At 41.9% G+C, this 27,431-nt stretch overlaps 1 protein-coding gene and 1 pseudogene across 8 annotated transcripts in view; one reads left to right on the top strand and one right to left on the bottom strand.

The window, feature by feature from the left end:
• Positions 1-302: 302 nt before the first annotated feature.
• Positions 303-3,723, bottom strand: LOC129486134 (large ribosomal subunit protein P1-like; annotated as a pseudogene).
• Positions 3,724-5,737: 2,014 nt separating this feature from the next.
• G3BP1 (G3BP stress granule assembly factor 1) overlaps positions 5,738-27,431 on the top strand; it is a 34,680-nt gene continuing 12,986 nt past the window's right edge. Inside the window, exons 1-4 of one of the 8 annotated variants that reach the window (XM_055285556.2) lie at positions 5,738-5,940; positions 20,470-20,582; positions 24,783-24,864; positions 25,337-25,510. In XM_055285556.2, coding sequence (XP_055141531.1) covers positions 20,488-20,582; positions 24,783-24,864; positions 25,337-25,510 — 351 coding nt within the window. In that variant the 5' untranslated portion in view covers positions 5,738-5,940; positions 20,470-20,487. Of the gene's footprint in view, positions 5,941-5,997; positions 6,566-12,323; positions 12,485-20,438; positions 20,583-24,782; positions 24,865-25,336; positions 25,511-27,431 lie in introns of those variants that run through there. The other 7 variants (XM_055285555.2, XM_055285558.2, XM_063643156.1 and 4 more) reach the window with 7 other exon arrangements.

The following is a 27,431-nucleotide window of genomic DNA, read 5'->3' as shown; positions in this document are numbered from 1 at the left end:
CCCAGTGTAGTCTATCAGTATAAAGAATGTAGTTTATCACTTATTATAAACTTGATATAAATATTATAACCTGGACAAAGCATCTGCTCTGATCCTTCCTCCTGCCACCCCAGTGCAGCTTTCAACACTGTACCAGAGGTGCCTTCTTGTTAGCATCAGGATTGTCTAAGATCGCACATCAAGCAATGGTGGCAGGCAAAATCCAGCCTGTGTCATGGCAGAATAGGTTAAAAGCCAACATCACAAAACTGAGACCATTTTTGCAGAGCACATTCCCAAACTATGGGCAAGATCAACAGCAGTAAAGTTCAGCTTTTTATTGAACACATTATAAAAGAGGTTTAGTCAAAAAGACCAAAGCCCATGTCATCATCAGACTCCTCAGATTCTTCTTTCTTTGCTTCCATTATCTTCTCCTCAGCCGAAACAGCAGCAGTGGAGGGGGCAGGACCTCCTGCTGGTGCAGCACCAGCTGCTAGAGCAGGTCCACCAGCCCCTACATTGCAGATGAGGCTTCCAATGTTGACGTTGGCCAGGGCCTTTGCAAACAAGCCAGGCCAAAATGTTCAACATTTACACTGGCTGCTTTAATGAGGGTATTGATCTTAACCTCCATGACGGTCACCTCATCATCGTGCAGAATGAGGGCCAAGTAGACGCAGGCAAGCTCGGAGATGGAGGCCATGGCGCAGGCGAGTGTGGGGCTGGCATTGCCAGAGGCAGTGCTAGTAGCTGGATGAAGTGACAGCCTCACCCCAACGCGGCCTTAGCTTCCTCGGAAGGACCAAGCACCTTGGTGGCAGCTGAGGAAAGGGCAAAGTATCATTTTTCACAACGTCATGATTGAACAATTATTTAACTTCTTTTTGCTTTGGTTTCCCTATCTGTCGAAATGAGCTGCTTGTAGTTTTTTTTTTTTTTTTTTAGACAGAGTCTCATTCACTCTGTCACCCAGGGCTGGAGCGCAGCGGCACAATCTCAGCTCACTGCCACCTTCACCCCCTGGGTTAAAGCGATTCTCCTGCCCCAGCCTCCTGAGTAGCTGGGATTACAGGCATGCATCACCACACCCGGCTATTTTTTGTATTTTTAGTACAGACAGGGTTTTACCATGTTGGCCAGGCTGGTGTCGAACTCCTGGCCTCAAGTGATCTGCCCAACTCGGCCTCCCGAAGTGCTGGGATTACAGGCCCGAGCCACTGGGCCTGGCCTTAGATGAGGTCTAACGTATATTTTATTCTTGTTTCTTTTTTCCTTATTGGCCTTTGAATTTCAAGTGCTATAAACCTGAGTCTGATTCTGAGCTCTGCCCCTTTCCAGCTATGGGCCAGTCATTTAGCCTTTCTGAGCCATAGTTTCTACATCTGTAAAAGAGTTAATACTTCATAGAGTTTTTGTAAGGATGACTTGAAAAACTGTAACTGTCACATAATAGGTGCTTGATATATATGCTATGTTATTTATTCCTCTTCTAAGCCACAGGAAGTGAGGACTTCTAGTATGTGGTACCAGAGTGTGCACCAAAGAACCTTTTGCAAAGAGCTTTGGCTGCAGATGATCAAGATTTGCCATGGACTTCAGAACTCTCAAATCACCTGGAAGTTTGTCTATGCAGCATTATCTGGTGTCATGCCTGAGATATTGAAGGAAAAGCCCCAGCCTTTCAGGGGTTTCTGAGAAGACTATGCCCCTTTTCTGTATTCATAACTGTATCTTCGTTCTCTGGGCAGTATCGAGAGTGGGTAAAAGAACATGGACTTGAAGTCGGACAGTCCTAGCTTCTAGCCCTAGCTATGTGACCAAGGGCAAATTGTTTACCTCTCTGAGCCTGTTTTTGTACTTGAGAAATAGGAAATAGGAATGTTGTGAATATTAAATGAGATTGTTCTTGGAAAGAATATTTGCAAGGTACCTGGTGCATGGTCAGTGCTCACAGAGTCTGAGGAAGTGACGTATTTGCCAAGAGACAATGCCAAAGAATGGAGGAATGCAATTAGGCATGTCTTTCTAAGCCAGTAAAGGGCCTCTTTGGATCTTTGCATGATTTTATTTTATTTTATTTTTTTGAGGCGGAGTCTTGCTCTGTTGCCCAGGCTGGAGTGCAGTGGTGCGATCTTGGCTCACTGTAACCTCTGCCTCCTGGGTTCTAGTGATTCTCCTGCCTCAGCCTCCCGAGTAGCTGCAACTGATTACAGGCACCTGGCTAATTTTTGTAGAGGTGGGGTTTCACCATGTTGGGTAGGCTGGTCTCAAACTCCTGGCCTCAAGTGATCCATCCACGTCAGCCTCGCAAAGTGCTGGGATTACAGGCGTGAGCCACCACACTTGGCCTGGATCTTTGTATGATCTTTGCATGGTAAGGAACAAAAGGCAAAGAGGTTAGCAGTTTTCGGGGAGGTGAATTAAAACATGGATGCCTCATTTTCAAAACCTCTTGTAAGGCTGGGTGAAGTGGCTCATGCCTGTAATCCCAGCACTTTGGGAGGCTGGGGTGGGAGGACTGCTTGAGCCCAGGAGTTCAAGACCAGTCTGGGCAACACAGTGATACCTTATCGCTACAAAAATTAAAAAAAAAATTAGCTGGGCTTGGTGATACATACCTATGGTCCCGGGTATTTGAGAAGCTGAGGTAGGAGGATCACTTGAACCCAGGAGGTTGAGACTGAAGTAAGCTGTGATCTTGCTAGTGCACTTCAGCCTGGGTGACAGAGTGAGACCTTGTCTCAAAAACAAGAAAACCCCCCGCAAAACACCCATCTCATATACCTATCTACAAGGGCTAATGTATTACATCCCTTTTGTTTTAAAGATCAAAGTTTCTATATTATAGTCCCTCATATCACTATTAAAATCTATACCTAACACTAATTAAAATAATAATACAGGCTTTTTTTTTTTTTTTTTTTTTAAATCACACAGCCAGGCATGGTGGCTCACACCTGTAATCCCAGCACTTTGGGAGACTGAGGAAGGAGCACTACTTGAGGCCAGGAGTTTGACATCAACTTGGGCAACAAACTGAGACCCTGTCTCTACAAAAAAAATTTAGCTATGTACAATGATGCATGCCTGTAGCTACTGGGGAGGCTGAAGCAAGATAATTGCTTGAGCCCAGCAGTTCGGGGTCACAGTGAGCTATGATTGTGCCACTGAACTCCTGCTGGGTGACAGAGTGAGACCTTGTCTCAAAAAAAAAAAAAAATCACATAGTACTAAAGGGTACACAGTGAAAACTAAGACTCTGCTGCCCTAGACAAAGTTCGTCTCCCTTAGCAATCATTAATATTCATTAACATTTTCTTATGACTCCTTCCAGACATAACCTGCGCATGTATAACAGCAAAAACATATGGGAACAAATGTGTAGTGCAGATAACTAAAGCAATACGTATGTCTTAATGAACATAATCACCCCATGCTATCCCTCTTCCTTTATTATACAAACCCAGGAAGACTTTTCCCATTATTCTGCACTTTGCTGCCTTCATTTACTGATACCTCTTGGCGACTGCTCTATAACTATACAAGTAGATCTACCCCATTTTCTGTATGGCTGCATGATAGTCTACTGTAAGTATACTGTTTTGTAGTACTCTAACCAGTATCATACAGCCAGATATTTCGGTTGTTTTCTGCCTCTTTCTACTACAAACAATTCTGCAATCACTATTAGTAACTCTTTGTTTGCAGGTTTTTTTTTTTTTAAAGAAGACTTTTTTTTTTTTTTTTGAGACAGTCTTACTTTGGTGCCCAAGCTGAAGTGCAGATCTCCACTCGCCGCAACCTCTGCCTTCTGAGTTCAAGTGATTTTCCCACCTCAGCCTCCCAAAGTGCTGGGATTACAGGCGTGTGCCACCACGTCCGGCTAGTTTTTGAATTTTTTTTTGTGGAGACGGGGTTTCGCATGTTGCTCAGGCTGGTCGCGCAAACTCCTGACCTCAGGTGATCCACCCACCGAGATCACGTCATTGCACTCCAGCCAGGGCAACAGAGCGAGGCTCCGCCTCAAAAAAAAAGAAATTGCTTGGCAAAAAGATCTGTATCACTTAAAACTCCCCACAAAAGTGAAGGGTAGCCATATCCCTCATCGCGGGTCACCTGGGTGAAATTACTAATTTGTAAATGTTAAATTTCGTCAATCTTCTCTTATTAAAGTGTTTCAATTCGGAGAGTCATGTTGTGAAATGCCAATCTCTTAGTCCACCTTTTAAAAAACTTTGCAGGGGTTCTCCAAGGCCCTCAGAATAAAGTCCAGATTCCTTTGCAGAGCTAACAGGATCCTGGGGATGCCCTGCTCCAGGAAACTTCCAGGGGCTTCTCTCCTGGGGCCTGTTCCCTGGTTTTGGGAGCGCTCGGGCAACCGCGAGCCGGGGCAGCGTCTCGCTCATCTCGGACCCAGGCCTGGGGCTCCACTGACGCCGACGGAGCCGGGCTGCTGCGGGAGTGGAGTCCTGGGGGACCAGAAGGGGCTTTCACTTCGCTCCTGGGCCTCCCGAGTTCCAGGCTCGGACTAGCCCCGCGCAGGGAGGCGAGCAGGCCCGGATCCCCAGAGGCTGAGGCAGGCGCCCGTGCTCTTTCAGCGCAGCCTCTCTCCCCCGACATAGGCGCTCCACGTGCTTCGTTTCCAAAATTCTCAGCAAAACTCCGCGGGAGACCCTCCCGCCTGGTCACATGCCTGGAACGAGAACAAACCGGGGCGTGTCTGTGCCTGACGGCTGGGAACCAAAGCTATTTCCATAGAAATAGGGCCGGCCGGCCAGCCGTGAGTTGTAGCCCCGCCAGTGCCTGAAACGCCAGGAGGAGGGGACGAGTTGCCTTTTAAACGCGTAGCGACGATTATAAGCCCCCACCCGCGGCAATTCGAGGCTGAACAATAGTGGCGCGGCTCGGGACGTGGTGCGAGGGCCCACACTCCACTGGAGCACGCGCGGACCACCGTTCCTCAGCCGCCACAAAGGGACCCTCGCCACACGCCCGCGGCCGCCTCGCAGCGCCCGCCCAGAAGCGCCTGGCGGAAGGGCGCGCTCTCAGGCGCTTCCACCGGCGACCTTCCGGCGGGAACCCGCGGGCGGCGCAGGAACGACTCTCCTTCCCCTGCCCCGCAGCAGTGCTGAGTAATGGTGAGAGCAGCAAGGCCCTTGGCCGCCGCACGTAAGAAAAAAGTTGTAATAAAAAGAAAACAACCCGGGAAACTTTACTACTTGGTTCGCCAGGTACCAATCTGCGGAAAAGGCGGGGTACGGGCCTCGGAGGCCGGATCCAACAAATCAGGGAAAGAAAGAGGGCAGAAGTCGCAGCCTGCACAGCCTCACAACCGCCCAGAGGGCACGGCGGCCCTGGGGCTCTCTCTTCCGAGCAGAGCAACCTCCGTGTCTATCAGCTCCTTCCGGCGTTGCGATTGGCCACAGGCTGTCTTGGCCTCTCGGGCGCCCGCCTCCTAGTTGCTAGGGGTTTACTTCCCCAAAGTACACGGGCCCCACCTTGTGGCGCAACCGCTCCTGCATGGAAAACGGATCTCCGCCCAGGGGAAGACGTGTTAACGAATAAGAGCAGCCCCACACATTTATTGGCTACTTTGAGTATCAGTCAAAGAACTGCTCACCGGCCTTTCTATTGTACTTTTCGGTTATTGGCCTCTCTTAGTGCCGATCTGTTACTAGGGAAGTGAGATCCTCACAGTCTCATAGGCATGAGTCAAAGCCAATCAAGAGCCACGCCTTCATCCCCGAGTCAGTGCCCAATTGCTGTTCGAAGAGCCCGGAGGACGCGGTCGGGATTGGTCATCCCGTCGCCCGACCTGGCCGCAATAAGTTAGGGTGAGTGGCAGTTATATAGACCGGCGGCGGAGCACGCGTGTGTGCGGACGCAGTTGCGTGAGGGGTTTCTGCCATCCTCGGTTCTGTGGAGCAGAGCTAGTTCCTCTCCAGCTCAGCCGCGTAGGTACGCCGGGGTGTGGGCGGGGCAGGGAGGCCAGAGGACTAAGCCGAGCCGCAGCAGTTGTGAGAGGGAGTAGTCTGAGTGGCGCTCGCGGAGGCCGCGCCAGGCGCGTCCCCCACCCCCACCCCAACGGCCGCAGGCGCGCGCGGCGGACGGACGGGCGCGCGTCGGCTCCCCGCTCCCCCTCCCCTCCCGGCTGGGGCGCGTGGCCGTGTCCGCCGCGTGCGCGTGCAGAGTCCAACGGCCTCGCGGGGCGGGAGTGAGCCGCGGCCGCCGCCCGGGCCCCAGGGCGGTCTCGAGGGCGAGGGGCCCCGCACCCAGCGTTTCCCGCCCGCCACTCTCTCCGCCACGCGCCCACGGCGTCTTTTCCTCCCCTGGCCAAGGGATCCAGTCGGTTCGGACCAGAAGGAGGCTTTCGTTTAGGAGTGGGGGCAGCACTAAAGTCTGATTGGAGTCTTGCGGTCCGCGCGTCGCAGAAGTGCCTTCGGTTTTGCTGGGAGTAAAGGGAGCAGCGAGTGCACGGAGTGGTAGTAACAAGCAATGTTCTTTCCACGCCCTCGCTGTGTGCCCGGCACTGTGCGGAGCCACTTTTCTGCCTTTCATTTGATTCTTGCAGTGAGCTGGCGAGGTGGGTACGGCCATTCTCCTTCCGTAGCGGCCCAAGGCACGGGTCTGGAGAGCGGGGTCACAGGCACGCACGGGGAGGGCGGGGATTTGCTGACGCCGGGCCCTGTGACTCCGAGCCCCCCGCTTCCCTCGGGGCAGCATCAGCCTCAAAAGGCCACCTGCCGAGAAGGCTGCGGCGGCATTTGTACTTGGGCTAGTTCTGGGCTTCCAGAGAGACAAGGGTTGGAAGTGGGAATGTGACAAAGGAAAAGGGTTTGGGCTTCCTTTCTACGTGTATTTGTACAGGCCCTGGGTAGATGTGCCGCCACCGTAGCTTCTGGAAAAAAGTAGGGAAAACGATGAGTAAGTGCAAATGAACATGGACTGTGTTCCTCATCGGGTTTGAAACTCAGATTGCTAATGGGAAATTCCCGCCAGCGGGAAGTTAGGCTCCGGTTTTAGACGTTGAATTGTTTTTTTCTCTACTTTTTTTTAATTGGAGGAGACTTGGAGAAAGACCTTGAGAAGATTCACTTTATGGTTGAAGGAAATGAGGTGCAAAGCGACGAGTTTAAGATCTCACTAGCATCTGTGGGTTAAAATATGGAATTGGAATAGAAAGGATGGCGCCCAGTTACAGTATACATTTGACCTCTGTGGAGCATGTCACGCTGGATGAATTACTGGTGTTGGAGATGTGTTGGAAAAAACAACTGTGACAGTCGAGATCTGTGGATGAAAGTTTGTGTACACTCCGTTTATTTAGCATTTACTCTGCTGGGTTCCTGTGTATATGCAGAAACAAGATGCTTTTCTTCAGGGACTAGAGCTTATATTTTTCTAGTAGAGTTACCATCTTTTAGATTATTTAAAAGCCAACATACTCCTTGGCTTAGTGAAATAAATCTTCCTATGTTATAGAAACACTTCTATAAACATAAACATTTCTATAAACATGTTCTAGAAGCCGTTTCTATAAACATGTTTCTGTAACAGCATTATAATAAAACAATGTTCCAAGTAACATTTACTTGGAACTTTACTGGTGTGGCAATTCCGGTTACCTGCCGTTACAGACTGGTTAACTGGAATTAGCATTTTAATTTAAGACTTAAAGATGAGCAATTTAAGTTGTCAAATGGAAAAACACTAGAATGACCTACATTTAAACTGTTTAAGCTTGAGTTCAGCTAATTTTGTTACTGCTTGAGGCAAAATAGAATGAAATTACGCATTATTGAGGGAAAATTTTGTTAGTTTCTACTTAAAATATTAAAAAAATACAGTTCTTGGCCTCAGGCAAATGGTTATCACTTGGGCAGGAATATGAAAATTACGTGATTATTTCACAAACTGGTGCTCTGATTACTTGTGCATTCCTTTATCAGAAACAAGTGAATTGAAGCAAATTGTGGTAATGTAAGGCTTGGCAAGGCCGCCCTACATCCCTACCAAGTCATAGGTCAGTTTTGTTGGAGCTGCTTACCGGTAGAAAAGTCTAAGCTTTTGTACCTCTTACAGGTAGAAAAGTAGACAGTTCTTTGTTTAACTCAGTTTGCTGTTCCTGAGCTGACAGTCCACCAGGGGAACATTAGGAGATTTTGGTAATGTTTGTTTGTGACCTACTTAGAGTAGTTTTTCTTTTGTAACTTAATGGTTTTTCTTTTTTTCCCACTCGTTCTAGTATTTTGCATAGAAAGTGAACGGCAGAAGGCAGTTTTAAGTTTTTGTAAAAGTTTGTGACTTTTATATCGTCCTTAGGACTGATGGGGCTAGTGTTAAAAGATAAAATTTAACATAAAGCTTACATTTGTGACTAAAGCCAATTTTATATTTTTTTCTTTATTTTTGTCAGTCTGATAAAACTGCCCACTTGGTCTTTTAACATTTTGCAAATTGATTTTTTTTTTTTTACTTTCAGAATTTAAATAGGCATTGTATGTTTGTTAATTATATTGTGCTTTGGCTTCCTTGGACGAAACTATTACTGACTTTACAAAGAAGAATGGATAATTGTGGAAGTAGGTAGGGTCAAAAAAAAAAAAAAAAAAAAAAAAAGGAAGGCCTCGCCCGCCCCCCAGTGATTTGTCAAAAGCAAGTGGGAAAAATCTCTGGTAGTGCAGTACTGCCCTTCCAGTACTCCAGTACAAGCCCTGGAGTTAAATTTAGATTCAGCAACTGTTATCTTACATGTAGTTGGTTATCACAATGTGGTGGCACACTAGGTTTATAATTTTATATCTCAGAAATCAGCTATTTATTTTTTTTAAAGTATTCTTGGACATCCTGTCTGTCTTTAGTTGGGAAGGCCACACTGCAAGCCAGGTGATAGGGTTAAGAGTAGGAATAATTCACACACACGAATAGTGTCTTAATATTCTGTCTTAAAAGGTGGAAAGCAATTTCAAAAAAATTGCCCTCCCAGCCTGTAGCTTAGTAAATAAGGTCTTTAGGCGACATTGTGATAGAGTACCTCTTCTGTCAGGTGGCCAGTCATGTAGTAAGTTTTTGGTATGTGTGTTGTATCTTAGGTATTTAATCAAAAGTAAAGATTAAAGATGATTGACAGAAATTTGGCTTCCTGGGTGGTATACACATCTACTTTGTAGGGATGTAATCTTTGGTGGCTATTAACTTCACTGGCTATATAAAGCATCATTATGTATTTGTGTAACCCTTTGCATATTTAGAAAGTGCTTTCACACATCTTTGGTATTACCATACTTTTACTAAAAAGTGAATTGGAGCTCTGAAACCGAATCGTCAAAACTATTTTGAAAAGCATGTGGTACCTAATAGGGTACTATAGCCAGCTTATTTCCTTAATTAAAAAATCTTAGAGGGATTTTGAATCTGGAATGTATGAATGTGACACCTACCTGCCCTTGCAGGCTTCTCCCATATGCTGTTTATGCAAAGCCATAGGCTGTGCCTTAACTACACCCTTGTTTCTGCACTGAGGTTGCCTAGATTTCCCTGGAGTGTATCCACCTGTCTTAATATCTGTTTAAGAATTTTGCGGATGAGCATTAGTATTAACTGTAACATATCTTTTCACTTGATGAGAAAGAACGAAGATTTTTCTTTAATTATGAACCTGAGTAGGTTTTAACTTTGGAGTGGGGAAGGGATACACTAAGATAAAAGATAGTTGTTAAGTATTCTGATTCCTGAAGTTTTTTTTCTTTCAGGAAAGCAGTATTTTTGAGATAAAATAAGATTTGTGGAAGAGTTGCAATAGAGAGGTTTTGTATACCCATTATCCAGTGTTAACATTTTATGTGATCAAAGTACATTTAACAGAACTGAGAAATTAACATGGATAAAATACTGTTAATGAACGACTTTATTTGGATTTCCTTAGTTTTTCTACTAATGTCCTTTTTCTGTTCTAGGATCCAGTCCAAGGTGCCACATTGTATGTAGTCTCCTGATCTGTGTCAGTTTCTGCCTTTCCTTTTGTCTTTCTTGACCATGACACTTGATCTCATTTGGATTTGATGTTAATGATTAGACTGAAGTTACGGATTTTTGGGGGAAGAATACCACAGAAATTACCCTTATCACATCATATTGGGGGTCCATAATATATAACTGGTTGAATTTAACCTGATGATTTGGTTAAGGTGGTATCTGTCAGGTTAGTATTTTTTCCCCTTTACATACTATTCCTTAGATGCTAGTCACCAAGTCCAGCTCACATTCAAGGAGAGAGGGGGAATTAAGGCTCTACTTTCTAGAGGGAGGAGAATGTGAATTTGTGGACGTATATTAAAGCTACTGTTATTATTTTGGGGGAGTTGCTTCCATGCCATGCAAATAAAGTTCCCCTCCTTAATTTTAGCATTTTAATGGATCTTGTCTGCAGCTGTTATTACTGTGGGGTTCTAATGGTGATTTTTTTTTTTTTATTTCCCTCATTCCTTCTACAGTATAAATTTTCTGTGAGGAAGATTTGTGTATTCTTCATTTTTTTTTTTTTTTCATTTATATCACTATAGACCATGGATATTAATTTTATTCTTTGGGTTGTAATCCACAATTATCCTTGCTGATGTTTACTTATTTTTATTATTTATTTTATATTTTTCTAAAATATCATCCAGGCTGTCTCACACTCCTGGGCTCAAGCAATCCTCTTGTCTTGGCCTCTCAAAGTGCTGGGATTACAGGTGTGAGCCACCGTGCTGGCCACAGATTATTTTGTTGTTCATGTTGCTCCAGCTTTTTTTTTTGGCTCCTTTGTCCTTTTGACACTTTCCTGTCTTTTCTGTTTTTTAAAAGCATGTTTTTTCTTTAATGATTTACCAGGTATTTCAGGCTCATATTGTATTTTGCCTGTCTCAGGTCCAGAATCAACCATTTCTTCAAGGAGCCGTCAGGAAGAATTTTGAAGGGAGGTGACAGGTGGTAAATGCGAAGAGTTTGGAAAAATAGATTGACATTAAGCCCAGTGATGTTGATACTTCTCTTGCTCTAAGCACAGACATTGGCTTCTGTATTCAAGTTACTCCGGTTTTGGGAAAAGATTTTGTTTCTAGATTCCTACAATTTAGAGAACCAGATATCAAATGTTTGAATACATAGCATAATCCTGAAACAAAATTTACAAAAATTTAATATATGCTCAAGTTAGTACACACAAACACTTGCTGTTTTTCCTTGGTGTTTTTGACACCTTTATTAAAGTAAAAAGACCACTTAAATACTATTGTACTCAGAATTAACATTTGACATTTTGCATTGCCCTTTAAGACTCCTTTTTTTCTATACGGGTTTCCATTCCCTTCCTTCCAGGGATCTTTTTCACATCTTTCCAGGCTGTTTTATTGATGGGGAATTTTTAAAAATAGCTTTATTGAGGTATAATTGACAATAAACTGCATGTTTTTAAAATATACTGCCTGATAATTTCAGACACCTTTTGTAATCCCAGCTTCTCAAAAGACTGAGGCAGCAGAGAGGATTACTTGAGCCCAGATGTTTGAGTCTGCAATGACCTATGGTCATGCTACTGCACTCCAGCCTGGGTGACACAGGAGACTCTTAAAAAAAGGTATACCCATGAAACCATCACCACAATCAAGATTGTGAACATATCCATTACCCCCAAAAGTTTTCTCATGTCACTTTTCCCTCTTGCTTGTTCCTCCCACCCTTCTCCCTGCAGGAAATCCTTGATCTTTTTATCACTGTAGATTACTTTGCATTTTTTAGAATTTTTTTGTAAATACATTGTGTTCTTTTTTTAATTGCTCAGTGCTAGTCTGTTGTGTAGGCATATCACAATTTATTGGTTTACCTGTTGGTGGGCATTGAAGCACAAAAGCTGTGTGTTTCCAGCTTTTTGACTGTTACAAATAAAGCTTCTGAACTTTGTGTATAAGTCTTTGTATGGGTATATGCCTTTATTTCTCTTGGGTAAATGCTTAATAGGGGAATGTTCAGATCATGTAGTAGATGTATGCCTAACTTTTAAAGAAACTTCCTGTTTTCCAAAGTGGTTGTACCATTTTACATTGCCACCAGCGATGTTTGGAGGGTTCCAGTTCTGCCAGTATGTTGGCTAACAGTGTGTATGGTCAGTCCTTTTAATTTTAGTCATTGTGACAGGTGTTTAGTGGTACCTCACAGGTTTTAATTTGCATTTCTGTAATTGCTAGTGATCAGCATTTTTCATTTGGCATTCATATAATTTCTTTGGTGAGATATCTTTGTCTTTTGCTCATATTTTATGGGATTGGTTAATTATTATTAATTTTTTTTTTGAGACAGAGTTTTGCTCTTGTTGCCCGGGCTGGAGTGCAATGGCGCCATCTCTGCTCACTGCAACCTCTGCCTCCTGGGTTCAAGTGATTCTCCCGTCTCAGCCCTCCTGAGTAGCTGGGATTACAGGCATACACCACCACACACCAGGCTAGTCTTGAACTACTGACTTCAGGTGATCTGCCCTCCTCGGCCTCCCAAAGTGCTGGGATTACAGGCATGAGAGTACTTTATATATTCTGGATAGAGGTATTTTAAAAATTAGAGATATGAAAACATCATTCTCAGTAAACTATCGCAAGGACAAAAAACCAAACACCGCATGTTCTCACTCATAGGTGGGAATTGAACAATGAGAACTCATGAACACAGGAAGGGGAACATCACACTCTGGGGACTGTTGTGGGGTGGGGGGAGGGGGGAGGGACAGCATTAGGAGATATACCTAATGCTAAATGACGAGTTAATGGGTGCAGGAAATCAACATGGCACATGGATACATATGTAACAAACCTGCACATTGTGCACATGTACCCTAAAACCTAAAGTATAATGAAAAAAATAAATAAATAAATAAAAGACATAGAAAGGGGAAAGAGAGAAGAATGGGAAAAGATATACCTGAAAAAAATGAACCAAATAAAGCTGGGTTAACAGTTAAAAAAAAAATAAAATAAAAATAAATAAAATGACGAAAAAAAAAATTAGAGATATGGGTTGGGCGTGGTGGCTCACACCTGTAATCCCAGCACTTTGGGAGGCCGAGGCAGGTGGATTACTTGAGGCCAGGGGTTCGAGACCAGCCTGGGCAACATGATGAAACCTCATCTCTACTAAAAATACAAAAATTAGTCGGGCGTGGTGGTGCCTGCTTGTAATCCCAGCAGCTTGAGAAACTGAGGCATGAGAATTGCTTGAACCTGGGAGGTGGAGGTTGCTGTGAGCGCCACTGCACTCCAGCCTGGGCGACAGTGGAAGATTCCCTCTAAAAAAAAAAAAAAAAAAATCAATCAATCAGATAAATGCTTTGCAAATATTTACTCCTAATCTGCGGCTTGCCTGCTTGCCTTTTCATTCTTTTGATGGTGTCTTTGCAGAGCAGATGGTTTTAATTTTGAGGCAGTGATTGATCAATTTGCTTTCTTTTTCATTTGCTTTTGATGTGTCTAAAATCTTTGCTTAGTGTCATGCAAGTTTTCCTTAGAAGTTTAGTTTTGGGTTTTACACTTTGATTACACTGAAGCATTTTGAGTTAAATTTTGTATGTGGTATGAGACATGAATTGAGGTTCTGGTTTTTGTTTTTGTTTTTTCCATATGATATCTAATTGTTTCAGTACCAGTTGTTGAAAAGAGTATACTTTTTCCACAGAATTGTCTTTGCACTTTTCTTGGAAATATAGTTGTCCGTGTGGATATGTTAGTGAACTCCATTCTGTTTCGTGGATCCATTTGTCTCTTTATGTCCAGCCTGTGTATCTATGTATGATATCTGGTATTTGTGTATACTAAAAACACTTTTAAATATATGTAATGTTATCACACAGTACATATTTGGCAACTGATTTTTCTTTTTAATAATGTTTTTGAGTTATGTGCTCGCTTTCTTGCAGGCATAAATAGGGTGACATACATCTTGGTTTGCCAGGGACAGTCCTGATTCACTTCAGTTAACCTGACACAATTAATAGTAGTTGTTTTCAATCTTAAAAGTGCTCTCATATGGTTGTTTTAGGTATAGAGGTTTCCCTAATGCGAATAAACCGCAACTTAATATCCATTCCTTATTTGATGGACATGTAGATTGTTACCAATGTTGTACTTTAGAAATAAGGTGGCAGTTATTTGTTTTGTCTTGTGTGAGTTTGTTTTGTCTTGGGTGAGTTTCTTTTGTATATGTACCTAGAAGAGAACTGCTAGATTTTCATCAGAGTGTTTTTGATTTTATTAGGTAACTGCAAAATTGTTCTCCACTGTGCTTGTACCAGTTGAGGCTTCAGAACTTCAGCAGTCCTGTAGGCTCTTTTTTTACTTGGTTGCCAATGTTTGGTGTTGACTGAGATTTTAATACTTTGGTGCATCTCTTGTAAGGTTATCTCCCGTGAGAAGTGAGAGATTTTATTAATTGCATTTTCCTGGTTACTTACTCTGTTTTGTTTGCTGTCCATTTAGTACTTCCCTGAGAGTTGGCTGCTCCATTTCACTTGCCTGTTTTTCTCTTGGGTTACTCTTTTAGTGATTTGTATGCAGTTTTATATACATTCTAGATACTAATCTTTTATTATATGATATTATATTTTCTTATTATAAAACTGGCACTGAAAATGGGCTATGAAGGCATTTGGCTACTTTTTATTTTGTTAGAGTGAGCTTTGCCATTAAAAACGCAGGTGGAGTATGGTCTGCCTTCATGTTTCCCTGCTCATCTGTCTGTTAAAAATTGAAAGATAATGCTCATAGTTCTTTCCCCCTCCGCCGCCAGCAGATGGAGTCTTTCTCATTCGCCTAGGCTGGGGTGCAGTGGTGGGATCTTGGCTCATTGCAAGAGCTCCGCCTCCTGGGTTCACTCTGTTCTCCTGCCTCAGCCTCCTGAGTTGCTGGGACTGTAGGATGGCCGCCACCATGCCTGGCCAGTTTTTTTGTATTTTTGGTAGAGACGGGGTTTCACCATGTTAGCCAGGATGGCCTCATGATCGCCCGCCTTGGCCTCCTAAAGTGCTGGGATTACAGGTGTGAGCCACCGCGCCCGGCTGATAATGCTCATAGTTCTTTAGACCCTTAACATTTTTCTGTTAACTTCAGCACAATTATTGATGGGGAGTTTCTTTGAAGTTGCTTTGCAATCTGGAAGCTTGGGATCAAGTGGAAAATTTGAAAGTTATGTAGTACAGTTGAACCGTGAACAAACATGGGTATGAACTGCTCAGGTCCACTTGAGCAGATTTTTTTCGATGAATATATTGGAAAAATATTTTTTGGAGATTTGTAACAATTTGAAAAAGCTCACAAACTGAATAGCCTAGAAATAATAAAAAAATTAAGAAAAAGATACGTCATGAATGCATAAAATATATGTGGATACTGTTATTTACTACTGTAAAATATACACAAGTCTATTACAGATCTATTACAGAGTTAAAATTTATCAAAATGAACCCACACAAACACTTGGAGACCATTCAGGGCACCATTTGCAGTCAAGAGAAATGTAAACAATGTAAAGATACAGTATTAAGTTATAACTGCATAAAACTAACCTTAGTATATACTGTACTATAATTTTTTCCTAGCCACCTCCTGTAAATATTGCAATGTGCTTGTGCTGCAAGTATCTGCTTACAACACTGTGTGATGCTAATCATCTTTATGTGAGCAGTTCTTCTCTCCAGTAAATTTGAATGCAGTAAAAAGTGATTTCTCTTCACTGAGTATTTTTCATCATGTTTAGTACAATACTGAAAGCCTTGAATAACACCATGGGATCCATACGAAGTATCACTAATGATGCTGAAAGCACTCCCAAGAAACAGAAAAGTTACGACATTACAAGGAAATATTAAATTGCTTGATCTGTACCATAGGTTGAGGTCTGCAGCTGTGGTTACCTGTCATTTCAGAGACGATTTGTCTTTTAAACAGACAGCATAAACATATACAGTACTGTAAATGTATTTTGCAAATGATTTTCTTATTTTCTTCAGCTTTATTGTAAGAATAGAGTATATAATATAACCTACAAATAGTTAAATGATTGGTTATATTATTGGTAAAGCTTCTGGTCACCAGTGTGCTATTAGTAGTTAAAATTTTGAGGAGTCAAGTTATACACAGATTTTCAACTCTGGGCTATCCATGCCCCTAATTCTCACCTTGTTGAAGGATCAACTGTAGTTCACCCAAAAGGTAGATACAGTTTTATGTTAAATGCTTGGGATTTTTTTTTAAACTCCTTTAGGAAATTCTCCATTTTAATCTCTAGGAAAATAAGGAAAATATCCATCCAGGTGACAGAAGAGAGTGGGATGTAGAAATGGTTTTCTTCATTATAGTTAATAATTTTGATACTGATAGTAATAATAGCCAACATTTATTTCTTGCTTACTGTTAGGCACTTAGTTGTTATAATTCTGATTTTAATTTTACAGATGGAAGAATTGAGGTGAGAGAGATTAAGTTACTAGCTCAAGGTCACAGCAAGTGAATGGTGTTGGAGAATTTTCCCTAGTGAGAATTGGTTAAATAAATTTTGGGGGTTTCTTTTTGTTGTCTTTGAAATGTTTATTCACTATTTAAAGATAACACTCAGTTTCAAAGTTCATTTGTCATATTTTACTCATGTTAAAGGTAGCCTTTGACAGCTCTTAAACTTTGTCTTAAAATCGGATGGTTCAGTTAGAACTGGTAAACTCAAGGTCATGTTTAATAATATGATCTTCTAGATCTTACTGGTATCAGTGTATATCATTCTTAAGAATATTTATGTTTCAACATCCATTAGTGTATGCTGTTATATTAGGAACAGCCAAAGTCCTTAGTTGTAGAAATTTTCAAAACCTCTTTAGAAAAGGACTTAGTGTGCTGAGAGTGTTTATAAATGAGGGAGAATCTTGGAAATTTTTAGCATATATTTTCTTTTTTTTCCCCTCTGATATTAGCATGTGTTTTCAATGATAATGCATACATTTTTTAAAAAAATTATTCCCCCCCCCAGAGGTAATTCACAGATTTCATAAAATATCTGTCACAGTGGATTAGTAACTGGCAAAACATTCTTTTCTGTGACTAATCTTTTTTTTTTTTTTTTTTTTTGAGATGGAGTCTTGCTCTGTTGCCCAGGCTGGAGTGCAGTGGAGTGATCTTGGCTCACTGCAACCTCCGTCTGCTAGGTTCAAGCGATTCTTCTGCCTCAGCCTCCTGAGTAGCTGGGATTACAGGCGCACGCCACCATGCTTGGCTAATTTTTTGTATTTTTATTAGAGGCGGGGTTTTGCCATGTTAGTCAGGCTGGTGTCAAACTCCTGACCTGGTGATCTGCCTGCCTGCTTTGGCCTCCCAAAGTGCTAGGGTTACAAGCGTGAGCCACCACACCCAGCCTTTCTGTGACTAATCTGTTTAAATTTGCTTACTTTAATTATTTTTAGATTTGATAGAATTGAGAGTTGATGAACAAGAGTGAGAATTCTTTCTCAAGAGGTATTGTGTTCACATTTCTCATAGCTTGTGTTTTATTTTTGGGCCAGAAAAGATGAAGATTTCAGAGAGATGACAATTTTTTAGGCTTTATTACACTATATAGATTCAAATTGCCAAAATTTACGTTTTCTTTTTTTTTTTTTTGCTGTGAATGATCAAATAAACAGATTTTTTTTTTTTTTTTTTTGTAAGGCAGAGTCTTGCTCTGTCACCCACGGTGGAGTGCAGTGGTGTAATCTTGGCTCACTGCAACCTCTGCCTCCCAGGTTCAAGTGATTCTCGTGCTTCAGCCTCCTGAGTTTGCCACCATGCCTGGCTAATTTTTTGTATTTTTAGGGGAGACAGGGTTTCACCATGTTGGCCAGGCTCATCTCCAACTCCTGGCCTCAAGTGATCTGTCCCTGTTGGCCTCCCAAAGTGCTGGGATTACAGGCGCCAGCCCAGATTTTTTTTTTTTAACTGAGAATAACAAAATTATTCACTAAACTTTCAGTGTGTGGTCTTTGATCAGTTTCTAAGCATTCTTTTTTTTTTGGAGATGGAGTCACGCTCTGTCGCACAGGCTGGAGTGCAATAGTGCGATCTCAGCTCACTGCACCCTCCGCCTCCCAGGTTCAAGCAGTTCTCCTGCCTCAGCCTCCCGAATAGCTGGGATTACAGGCGCATGCCACCACGGCCAGCTAATTTTTGTATATTTAGTAGAAATGGGGCTTCACATTTTGGCCAGGATGGTCTCGATCTCTTGATTCCGTGATCCGCTCACCTCGGCCTCCGAAAGTGCCGGAATTACAGGCGTAAGCCACCGCACCCAGCCAACATTCTTTTATTTATTTATATTTATTCTTATGCTTTTTTTTTTTTTTTTGAGATGGGGTCTTGCTCTGGCACCCAGGCCAAAGTGCAGTGGCATGATGATAGCTCACTGCGGCCTCAAACTTCTGGGCCCTAGCATTCCTCCTGCCCCAGCCACCTGAGTAGCTGAGACTTTCAGGAATGTGCCACTACACTTAGCTAATTTTTTTTTCTTCATTTTTTCAGAGATAGGGTCTTGCTTTGTTGTTGCCCAGACTAATCTCAAACATTTTTAAATAATTAAACAGTGTTATGCCTGCTATCTTAATCTAAATGCTGGAAAACCTGCTAAGTCAGTTTTGATAGTTAGATGGTCAGAAATCAACTCTACTAGTATAAAATTGTAACCTCTTCCCTTTGTGTGAGAAGGTTGAATAAAATTGTGTCTGTTATGTGTCAGACATTAAGTTTTGGGACTAAAAAGTTGGGTAAGAAATGGTCTCTGCTCTTAACAAACTTAATATTTGGGAAAAAGCTTGTATTCTTTATTCAATATGTTTTATCTGACCATGACTAATGTTGAATTGGTGAAGCCTTTGATTATTTTAATTTAGGACTTAGATTTTTATTAAGTAGTGAAGCAATATGCTTTCATTTTTTTTGCTAAAAGGAAATACATATTTAGTCATGTGGTTTGAGTAACAGCTGTTGCATGTTTCTGAAGTTGACAGTCTCTACTCAAAGTAGAATCTGTTTGGAAAATTAAATGCTAATTGAGACCCTAATTTGCAAAATGATGTAAACTCTTAAAATGTTAAAACTAATGACGAAATGATCCACCTGCCTCAGCCTCCCAAGGTGCTGGGATTACAGGCGTGAGCCACCGTGACCAGCCAACTTTTAAAGTACATTAGTCTAAGACTTAGGATCTAGATTGTTACTGATACCCTCAATACACATGCCTGAAGGCAAAATACTCCTAGTATGACTGGGAAGCTTCTTCATACTGATCTTCGTGGCTGTAGTTTTGGGGACAATAACAGGCATTGGTGAAATAAATACTAATTGGGGTAGATATTCAAGAATAATGCAAAGATGGAACTAGATGAGACTAAATATATCTTCACAAATTGCCTGTTTAGAAATGGATCAACCAAAATCAATCTATTTTGTCTACCCCTGTTTAAAAAAAAACAGCTAAAATTTTTCTTTCTTTTCTGTGGTAATTAAATCTGTACATATTCTCTGTTTGCCTGTATGTTTAAGTTTGGGATAATTTTATCTCTTCCCCCGTGAATGAAATGCTAGGATGAGCTCATTGCAGGTTTTTTATTCAGAAAGTGTTTTTTGGTAATAGCTGACGGTAATTGGACTTCTTATGGGACAGGTGCCTTTAAAAGATGCTATACTAAAAGTTTATCTGATTTAGATGGGCCAGAAAATGTGATAGTTTGTCCCTGGATGTCAAAGCTATGTTGTTTAAGATTATTGCCTTTGAATCTAATATTGCCTCAAATAAGAATGTGCTTGTAACTTTACAACTGGAACACTCTTAATTGGGTTTAATAACTTAAGAAAATTGCCAGATGCTGTGGCTCACGCCTGTAATCCCAGCACTTTGGGAGGCTGAGGCGGGCAGATCATGAGGTCAGGAGTTTGAGACCAGCCTGGCTAACATAGTGAAATCCTGTCTCTACTAAAAATACAAAAATTAGCCGGGCATGGTGGCGCGTGCCTGTAGTCCCAGCTACTAGGGAGGCTGAGGCAGGAGAATCGCTTGAACCTGGGAGGTGGAGGTTGTGGTGAGCCGAGATCGCGCCACTGCACTCTAGCCTGGGCAACAGAGTGAGACTCTGTCTCAAAAACAAAACAAGAAAATTATGGTGGGAGGTATGTTGGAAATACATAACTTTGAGGTTCTTATGTCTTGAATATTGGGGATAATGATGAATTCTTCATAATGATTTCCCCCTTTTGTATTCATATGATTGCAATACATTTGTGTAAAATCTCAACTGGTCTGTATGGGCTCTGTTTGTTTTTATGATGTTTGTTCATGTTTTAAACGACTTGCTGAAATGATCTTGTCTCTGAGTTGGTTTCAGCTAAATGATTCAGTCTTTTCCCCTGTGTTTGATCCTTCAGGTTTGGACATATTTGACTCTTTTCCCCCCAGGTTGAATTTACCAAAGCAATGGTGATGGAGAAGCCTAGTCCCCTGCTGGTCGGGCGGGAATTTGTGAGACAGTATTACACACTGCTGAACCAGGCCCCGGACATGCTGCATAGGTAAGACATTTTTCTCCTGCATCATCTAATGCTGTCTATTAGTATGTGGTACTTATCTTTGAGATTCTCCCACTCATCATCTTATGCTTTTGTAGGGTTGTTGCATAATACTTATTTACATATAAATATCCCCCAATTTTTTTTTGAGACAGAGTCTCGCTCTGTTGTCCAGACTGGAGAGCAGTGGTGCGATCTCGACTGACTGCAACCTTCACCTCCCCAGTTTAAGTGATTCTTCGGCCCCAGCCTCCTGAGTAGCTGGGACCACAGGTGCCCACAACCACGCCCGGCTAATTTTTGTATTTTTTTTTTTTTTTTTTAGTAGAGATGGGGTTTCACCATGTTGGCCAGGCTGGTCTTCAACTCCTAACCTCGGGTGATTGAGCTGCCTTGGCCTCCCAAAGTCCTGGGATTACAGGCATGAGCCACTGCACCTAGCCCCAAAAAATAATTTTTGAAAGTTAAACTGTTATCCAAACTTGTACATTATTGGAAAATAACAATTGAAATGTAAAAGTATAGTCATGCATTATTTATTAAGAATGTATTAAAGATTGCTGGAGCTGAGGTGGATGTAAAAAATAAGAATGTATTGAAGACAATCCATGACTGTTTCTGTAATACCATACTTCTGTGTTGATGCGCTTTAAAAAATTAGAGTGTCTTTAGTAGAAATGATGCATGCTTATTGAAAATTAAAACACATAAATTATGAAAGTAGTAAAACCGCAAAACAATTTTTCTGTATATATAGAAACATGTTTTAATATACTGTCTTAACTTTCTTACTTGATAATCTGGAGTCATCTTTCAGGGTAATACTTGTAACCTATTAATTTTAGTGGCTACACAGTTTTGTATAGAGATGTAGTGTACTTTAATCTCCTAATGATGGATCTATAGATTGCTTCTATTATTTTCTCTTACAATGTCGCTTTATACAAAACTATTTACGTGGACTTGTTAGAATAATTTCATGGAAGTTTCAAAATGTGTATTTGCTGGACCAGAACTATTTTTTCCCTTACACATTGACCAGCTTGCATATTGGATACCACATGATTATCAGGTATAAAATAAAATTTATGAATGTTTTCTTTTTTTTTTTTTTTTTTGAGACAGAGTCTCGCTCTGTTGCCCAGGCTGGAGTGCAGTGGCGCAATCTTGGCTCACTGCAAGCTCCGCCTCCCGGGTTCACGCCATTCTCCTGCCTCAGCCTCTCCGAGTATCTGGGACTACAGGCGCCTGCCACCACGCCCGGCTAATTTTTTGTATTTTTAGTAGAGACGGGGTTTCACCGTGGTCTCGATCTCCTGACCTCGTGATCTGCCCGCCTCGGCCTCCCAAAGTGCTGGGATTACAAGCGTGAGCCACTGCGCCCGGCCATGAATGTTTTCAATACTGGTTTTGACATTGCTCTGACAATGGAATATATCTCGTGTGTGTGTGCATGTGCGTGTGTGTGTTTGTGTGTGTGTGTGTGTGTGGAGAGAGAGAGAGACAGACAGAGAAAGAGTCAGTCTCAGCTGTCTCCCGGGCTGGAGTGCCAGTGGCAAGGTCACAGCTGACTGTAGCCTTGAACTCTTGGGCTCAGACGATCCTCCCACCTCAGCCTCCTGAGTAGCTGGGACTGAGGTGCAATCCACCATGCTCAGCTAATTTTTTGTAGACACAGTTATACATATTGCCCAGGCTGATCTCGAACTCCTGGGCTCAAGCAATTTGCCTGCTTCAGCCTTCCAAAATACTGAGATTACAGGTGTAATTGGGTTTTTTTTTAAGGCTTTAAAATTTCCAGAACATTTTTTCTCATTTCCTCCTGATCATTACAAAAATCTTTAGTGAAAGGTAAGGCATTGTAAGAGAGTTAACTTCATTTTGCAGATACACTCAGAGGGGTTAAAAATTTGCTGGTACAATGCACATGACTATTAAGTGATAGAACAAGTCTCTAAGCTGTTTTTACCGTTTCTTTCTTCTTCTTTTTTTTTGAGACAGTCTTACTCTGTTGCCCAGGCTGGAGTGCAGTGGTGAGATCATAGCTTACTACAGCCTTGACCTCCTGGGCTCAAGTGATCCTTCTGCCTCAGCTTCCTACATAGCTAGGACTACAGGCATGCACTACCATGCCCAGCTAAGCGTGTGTGTGTGTGTGTGTGTGTGTGTGTGTGTGTGTGTGTATTATTTATTTATTTATTTTTAGTAGATGGAGTCTCGCTCTGTCACCCAGCCTGGAATGCAGTGGTGAGATCTCAGCTCACGGCAACCTCTGCTTCCCAGGTTCCAGTGATCCTCCTGCCTCAGCCTCCCAAGTAGCTGGGACTATGGGTGCACACCACCACTGTGCCTGGCTCTTTTTTTTTGTTTTTTTTTTTTTTTGTTTTTGAGACAGAGTTTTGCTCTTGTTGACCAGGCTGGAGTGCAGTGGTGCTATCTCGGCTCACCACAACCTCTGTCTCCCAGGTTCAAGCGGTTTTCCTGCCTTAGCCTCCCGAGTAGCTGGGATTACAGGCATGCACCACCATGCCTGGCTAATTTTGTGTTTTTGGTGGAGACGGTTTCCCTATGTTGGTCAGGCTGGTCTCGAACTTCCAACTTCAGGTGATGCGCCCACCTTGGCCTCCCAAAGTGTTGGGATTACAGGCGTGAGCCACCGTGCCCGGCCTTTTTTTGTATTTTTGTATTTGGTTAATTTCTTTTTACCCCATAGAATAAAACTGACATAAAACATGACAAAAAGAAAAAAGCGCCGGGCGCGGTGGCTCACGCCTGTAATCCCAGCACTTTGGGAGGCCGAGGCGGGTGGATCACGAGGTCAGGAGATCAAGACCGCGGTGAAACCCCGTCTCTACTAAAAATACAAAAAATTAGCCGGGCGTGGTGGCGGGCGCCTGTAGTCCCAGCTACTCGGAGAGGCTGAGGCAGGAGAATGGCGTGAACCCGGGAGGCGGAGCTTGCGGTGAGCCGAGATTGCGCCACTGCACTCCAGCCTGGGTGACAGAGCGAGACTCCGTCTCAAAAAATAAAAAAAAAGAAAAAAGCATAGGCCAGGCATGGTGGCTTATGCCTGTAATCCCAGCACTTTGAGAGGCTGAAGTGGGCGGATCACTTGAGGTCAGGAGTTCAAGACCAGCCTGGCCAATATGGCGATACCTCTCTATACTGAAAATACAAAAAAAGGCGGAGGTCGCAGTGAGCTAAGATTACGCCATGGCACTCCAGCCTGAGCGGCAGCATGAGACTCTATCTTTAAAAAAAAAAAAGGGTATTTATCTGGAAGACAAATGTCAAATCTTAATAGTGGTTATCCCTGGATTAGAGCATTTTGGTGTGTTGCTTTCCTGATGGAATACTGTTTTAATGAAAATGGATCAAAGGAGGACATAGATGGGTGAAAACTATGAGGAACTGACTGGCATTCTTAATTGCATCAGCAGAAATGGTTAAAAAGTACTTCTAAAACCACTTGCATAGCTAGGTGTTTAAGGGTAACTGCTCACGCTTATTCTCAGATACATTAATAAAAGGACACTTGAAGTCTATGGAGAATATAGCTGTTCCAGCCCTACCGCACATTTTCTTCCCGAGTGAAAATAGGAACTTATGTATTGGTGGCCATCTTGACATGAAACTACAAGATCCTTCCCAACAGTATCATCCTACACTGAAACCGGGAACCAAATCCATTCCCATTCAGCAAATGTTGATCAAGTGGCATGTAGGGGATAGAGAGATAGATGATTGCATACAAATATGAAAAAGAAAACATTTCTGCCAGGGCCAGGCGCGGTGCCTCACACCTATAATTCCAGCACTTTGGGAGGCCAAGGCAGGTAGGATTGCTTGAGTTTGTGAGTTTGAGACCAGCCTGGGCAACATAGTTGACCTTATCTCTACTTAAATAAAAATAATCAGCCAGGCATGGTGGCATGTGACTGTAGTTCCAGCTACTTTGGGAAGCTGAGGCACCATTGCACTCCAGCCTGGTCAGCAAGAGCAAAAAAAAAAAAAAAAATGTGCACATCGAAGATCATAGCCCTGGCACATCGAAGCTGCAATGAGCTATGATTGCATCACTGCACTCCAGCCTGGGTGACAGAATGAGACCCCATCGCAAAAAAAAAAAAAGTTTGCCAGTATCAGACGTGAAAAATAAACTTAAGATACTTGAAGATGACAAATCATCTTCCCATTTTACAGATTTTATGGAAAGAACTCTTCTTACGTCCATGGGGGATTGGATTCAAATGGAAAGCCAGCAGATGCAGTCTACGGACAGAAAGTAAGCATTTCAAGCCTTATTTAGGCTGTTAAGCAGGTAGAAAATAACTCATAAAATTGAAGTGGATCATACTTAATAGATTTGCTGATAAAGATCAAATTTCTCAACTTTATAGTAGAAGTTGATATGTTTTATTACTATTTGATTAATATATTTGTTGAAATACTTATGTGATATCAGATTTGTTAATTTTGTATGATATATTCTAAAGTTTTTGTGTGTTGGAAGATAATTGGCTTTAGCATGGGGATCATCTTTTCTAAACTTTGAAAAGTGTTAATTCAGGACAGTTATTTGAAAAACTCGTGTGGTCACTGGGAATAGAGTATACAAAGAAACATCAAAATTCAGTCTGCATATCCTGTAATTTAAATATGCACATTCTCTTTACCTGTGTTGTGTTGGAAGTTTTTTTTTAGTTGGAGGTTATTTAAATTTTAAGGCATTCACAGTTTATTATTATTTTTTTAAGGAAATCCACAGGAAAGTGATGTCACAAAACTTCACCAACTGCCACACCAAGATTCGCCATGTTGATGCTCATGCCACGCTAAACGATGGTGTGGTAGTCCAGGTGATGGGGCTTCTCTCTAACAACAACCAGGCTTTGAGGAGATTCATGCAAACGTTTGTCCTTGCTCCTGAGGTATGTGTAGGAATGATTATTTTGTAGTGATCCAATACATGAAAAAAGAAACAACGGTTGTGCATATCTTTAAAAACACTTGAAATTTCAGACTTACAGAAAACTTGGAATAATAGTACAATAACTCCTATATACTCCTTACCTAGAGCAGCTGTCACCACTTGCCCACATGTGTATAATTCTTTCTCTAAAATACTTTAGTGGGCATTTCCTAAGAATAAAGAATTCTCTTCCATTCTGTAGTACAGTTATCAAATTCAGGAAATGTTGATGCAATATAATGTATAATCCATATTTAAAATTTGGAAATTATCTCAATAATGTCCTACAGTAATTTTTTTTCCTTGTCTAACCTGGAATCTATAATTACACATTGCATTTAGCTATCATGTCTCTAGTCTCTTCTAATCTGCATTTGTTCCTTAATCTTTTTTTTTTTTTTATTGCATTGACATTTTTGAAGAGCACACTTTTTGTAGGTTGCTTTATGTCTGTCATTCAGTGCTTCACATTAGAGAGGCACATTATGTCATTTAGTTGTGATATGAATTTTCCACTTCATACAGTTAGGTTTTGCCACCGTAAAGTTAAATATCTTTTCTCTATCTCTCATTTTTTTGAGATGGAGTCTCGCTCTATCATCCAGGTTGGAGTGCAATGGCTCCATCTCTGCCCGCTGCAACCTCTGCCTCCCGGGTTCAGGCTATTCTCCTGCCTCAGCCTCCCGAGGAGCTGGGACTATAGGCGTGTGCCACCACACACGGCTGATTTTAGTATTTGTAGTAGTGTTGGGGTTTCACCATGTTTGTCAGGCTGGTCTCTAACTCCTGACCTCAAGTGATCTGCCTGCCTCAGCCTCCAAAAGTGCTGGGATTAACAGGTGTGAGCCACCATGCCCAGCCTTATTTTTTCTCTTTTTGGTTTGTAAATAAAGGATGGGAGATTCTCTATCTTTTTATCTTTCTTGAACACTTATGGCATAAGATGTTCCAGGTTCATCTTGCACTGTTCCTGGCCCAGTCCCTATTCTTGAATCAGCTGTTCCTTCAAGGAGGCCTGGTTCTTTTTAGTTATACTTACGAAAGGACGACAAATTTATGTTGAATGATTGCATTTGTGTTTTCTTCCGGATTGGTCTAGACTGAACAAGGTTAGGAATCCTGTCTGCTTAAGCATGCATATAGAAATGGCACAGTAAGAACTTGTTGATTAAATCATTGTTTCCTCTAGCATTAATCTTAATGTTTTAATCTTAAGTTTTCTTTTTAGGATAGCAAATCTAAAACGGCTAAAATCTTTTAACCTTTGAATATGAGATAACTTTTTGTCTGTGCAAAATTACATGAAGCCATTATAGTCATAATTTTTAGAGGAAGGCTTAGATTAAAATGTAAAGATGTGGTAGACTTTTAAATATGCAAAGAATCACATGGAGTATGATTGTCAATTATAGGTTTAATTACTTTTTTTTCTTTTAAAGGAAGTATCTAACTTCTTAGTATAATACACTATTATATAAACTGTCTCATTTAATACGAAGAGTATTGAGGTATATGTTGGTATCTTTCTTTTTTGTTCTTTGAGATAAGAGTCTGCCTGTGTTACCTAGGCTGGAGTGCAGTGGTAGGATCATGACTTACTGCAGTCTTGACTGCCTGGGCTGAAATGATAATCCCACCTGAGCCTCCCAAGTAGCTGGGACCGCAAGTGCAGGCCACCATTCCTGGCTGATTTTTGTTTCTGCTTTTGTAGAGACTCACTCTACAAAAAACTGACTATGTTGCCCAGGCTAGTCTCAAAGTCCTGGGCTTAAGCAGTTCTCCTACCTCAGCCCTTCAAAGTGTTGAGATTTCAGGAGTGAGCCACTATGCCTAGCTGGTACCTCTCTTTTACAGAGGAGTAACAGCCTTAGAAAGTGAAT

This window comes from Symphalangus syndactylus, chromosome 7 (assembly GCF_028878055.3).
Source record: "Symphalangus syndactylus isolate Jambi chromosome 7, NHGRI_mSymSyn1-v2.1_pri, whole genome shotgun sequence".
Classification (NCBI taxonomy): domain Eukaryota; kingdom Metazoa; phylum Chordata; class Mammalia; order Primates; family Hylobatidae; genus Symphalangus; species Symphalangus syndactylus.
This window is presented reverse-complemented; position numbering and strand designations above follow the sequence as displayed.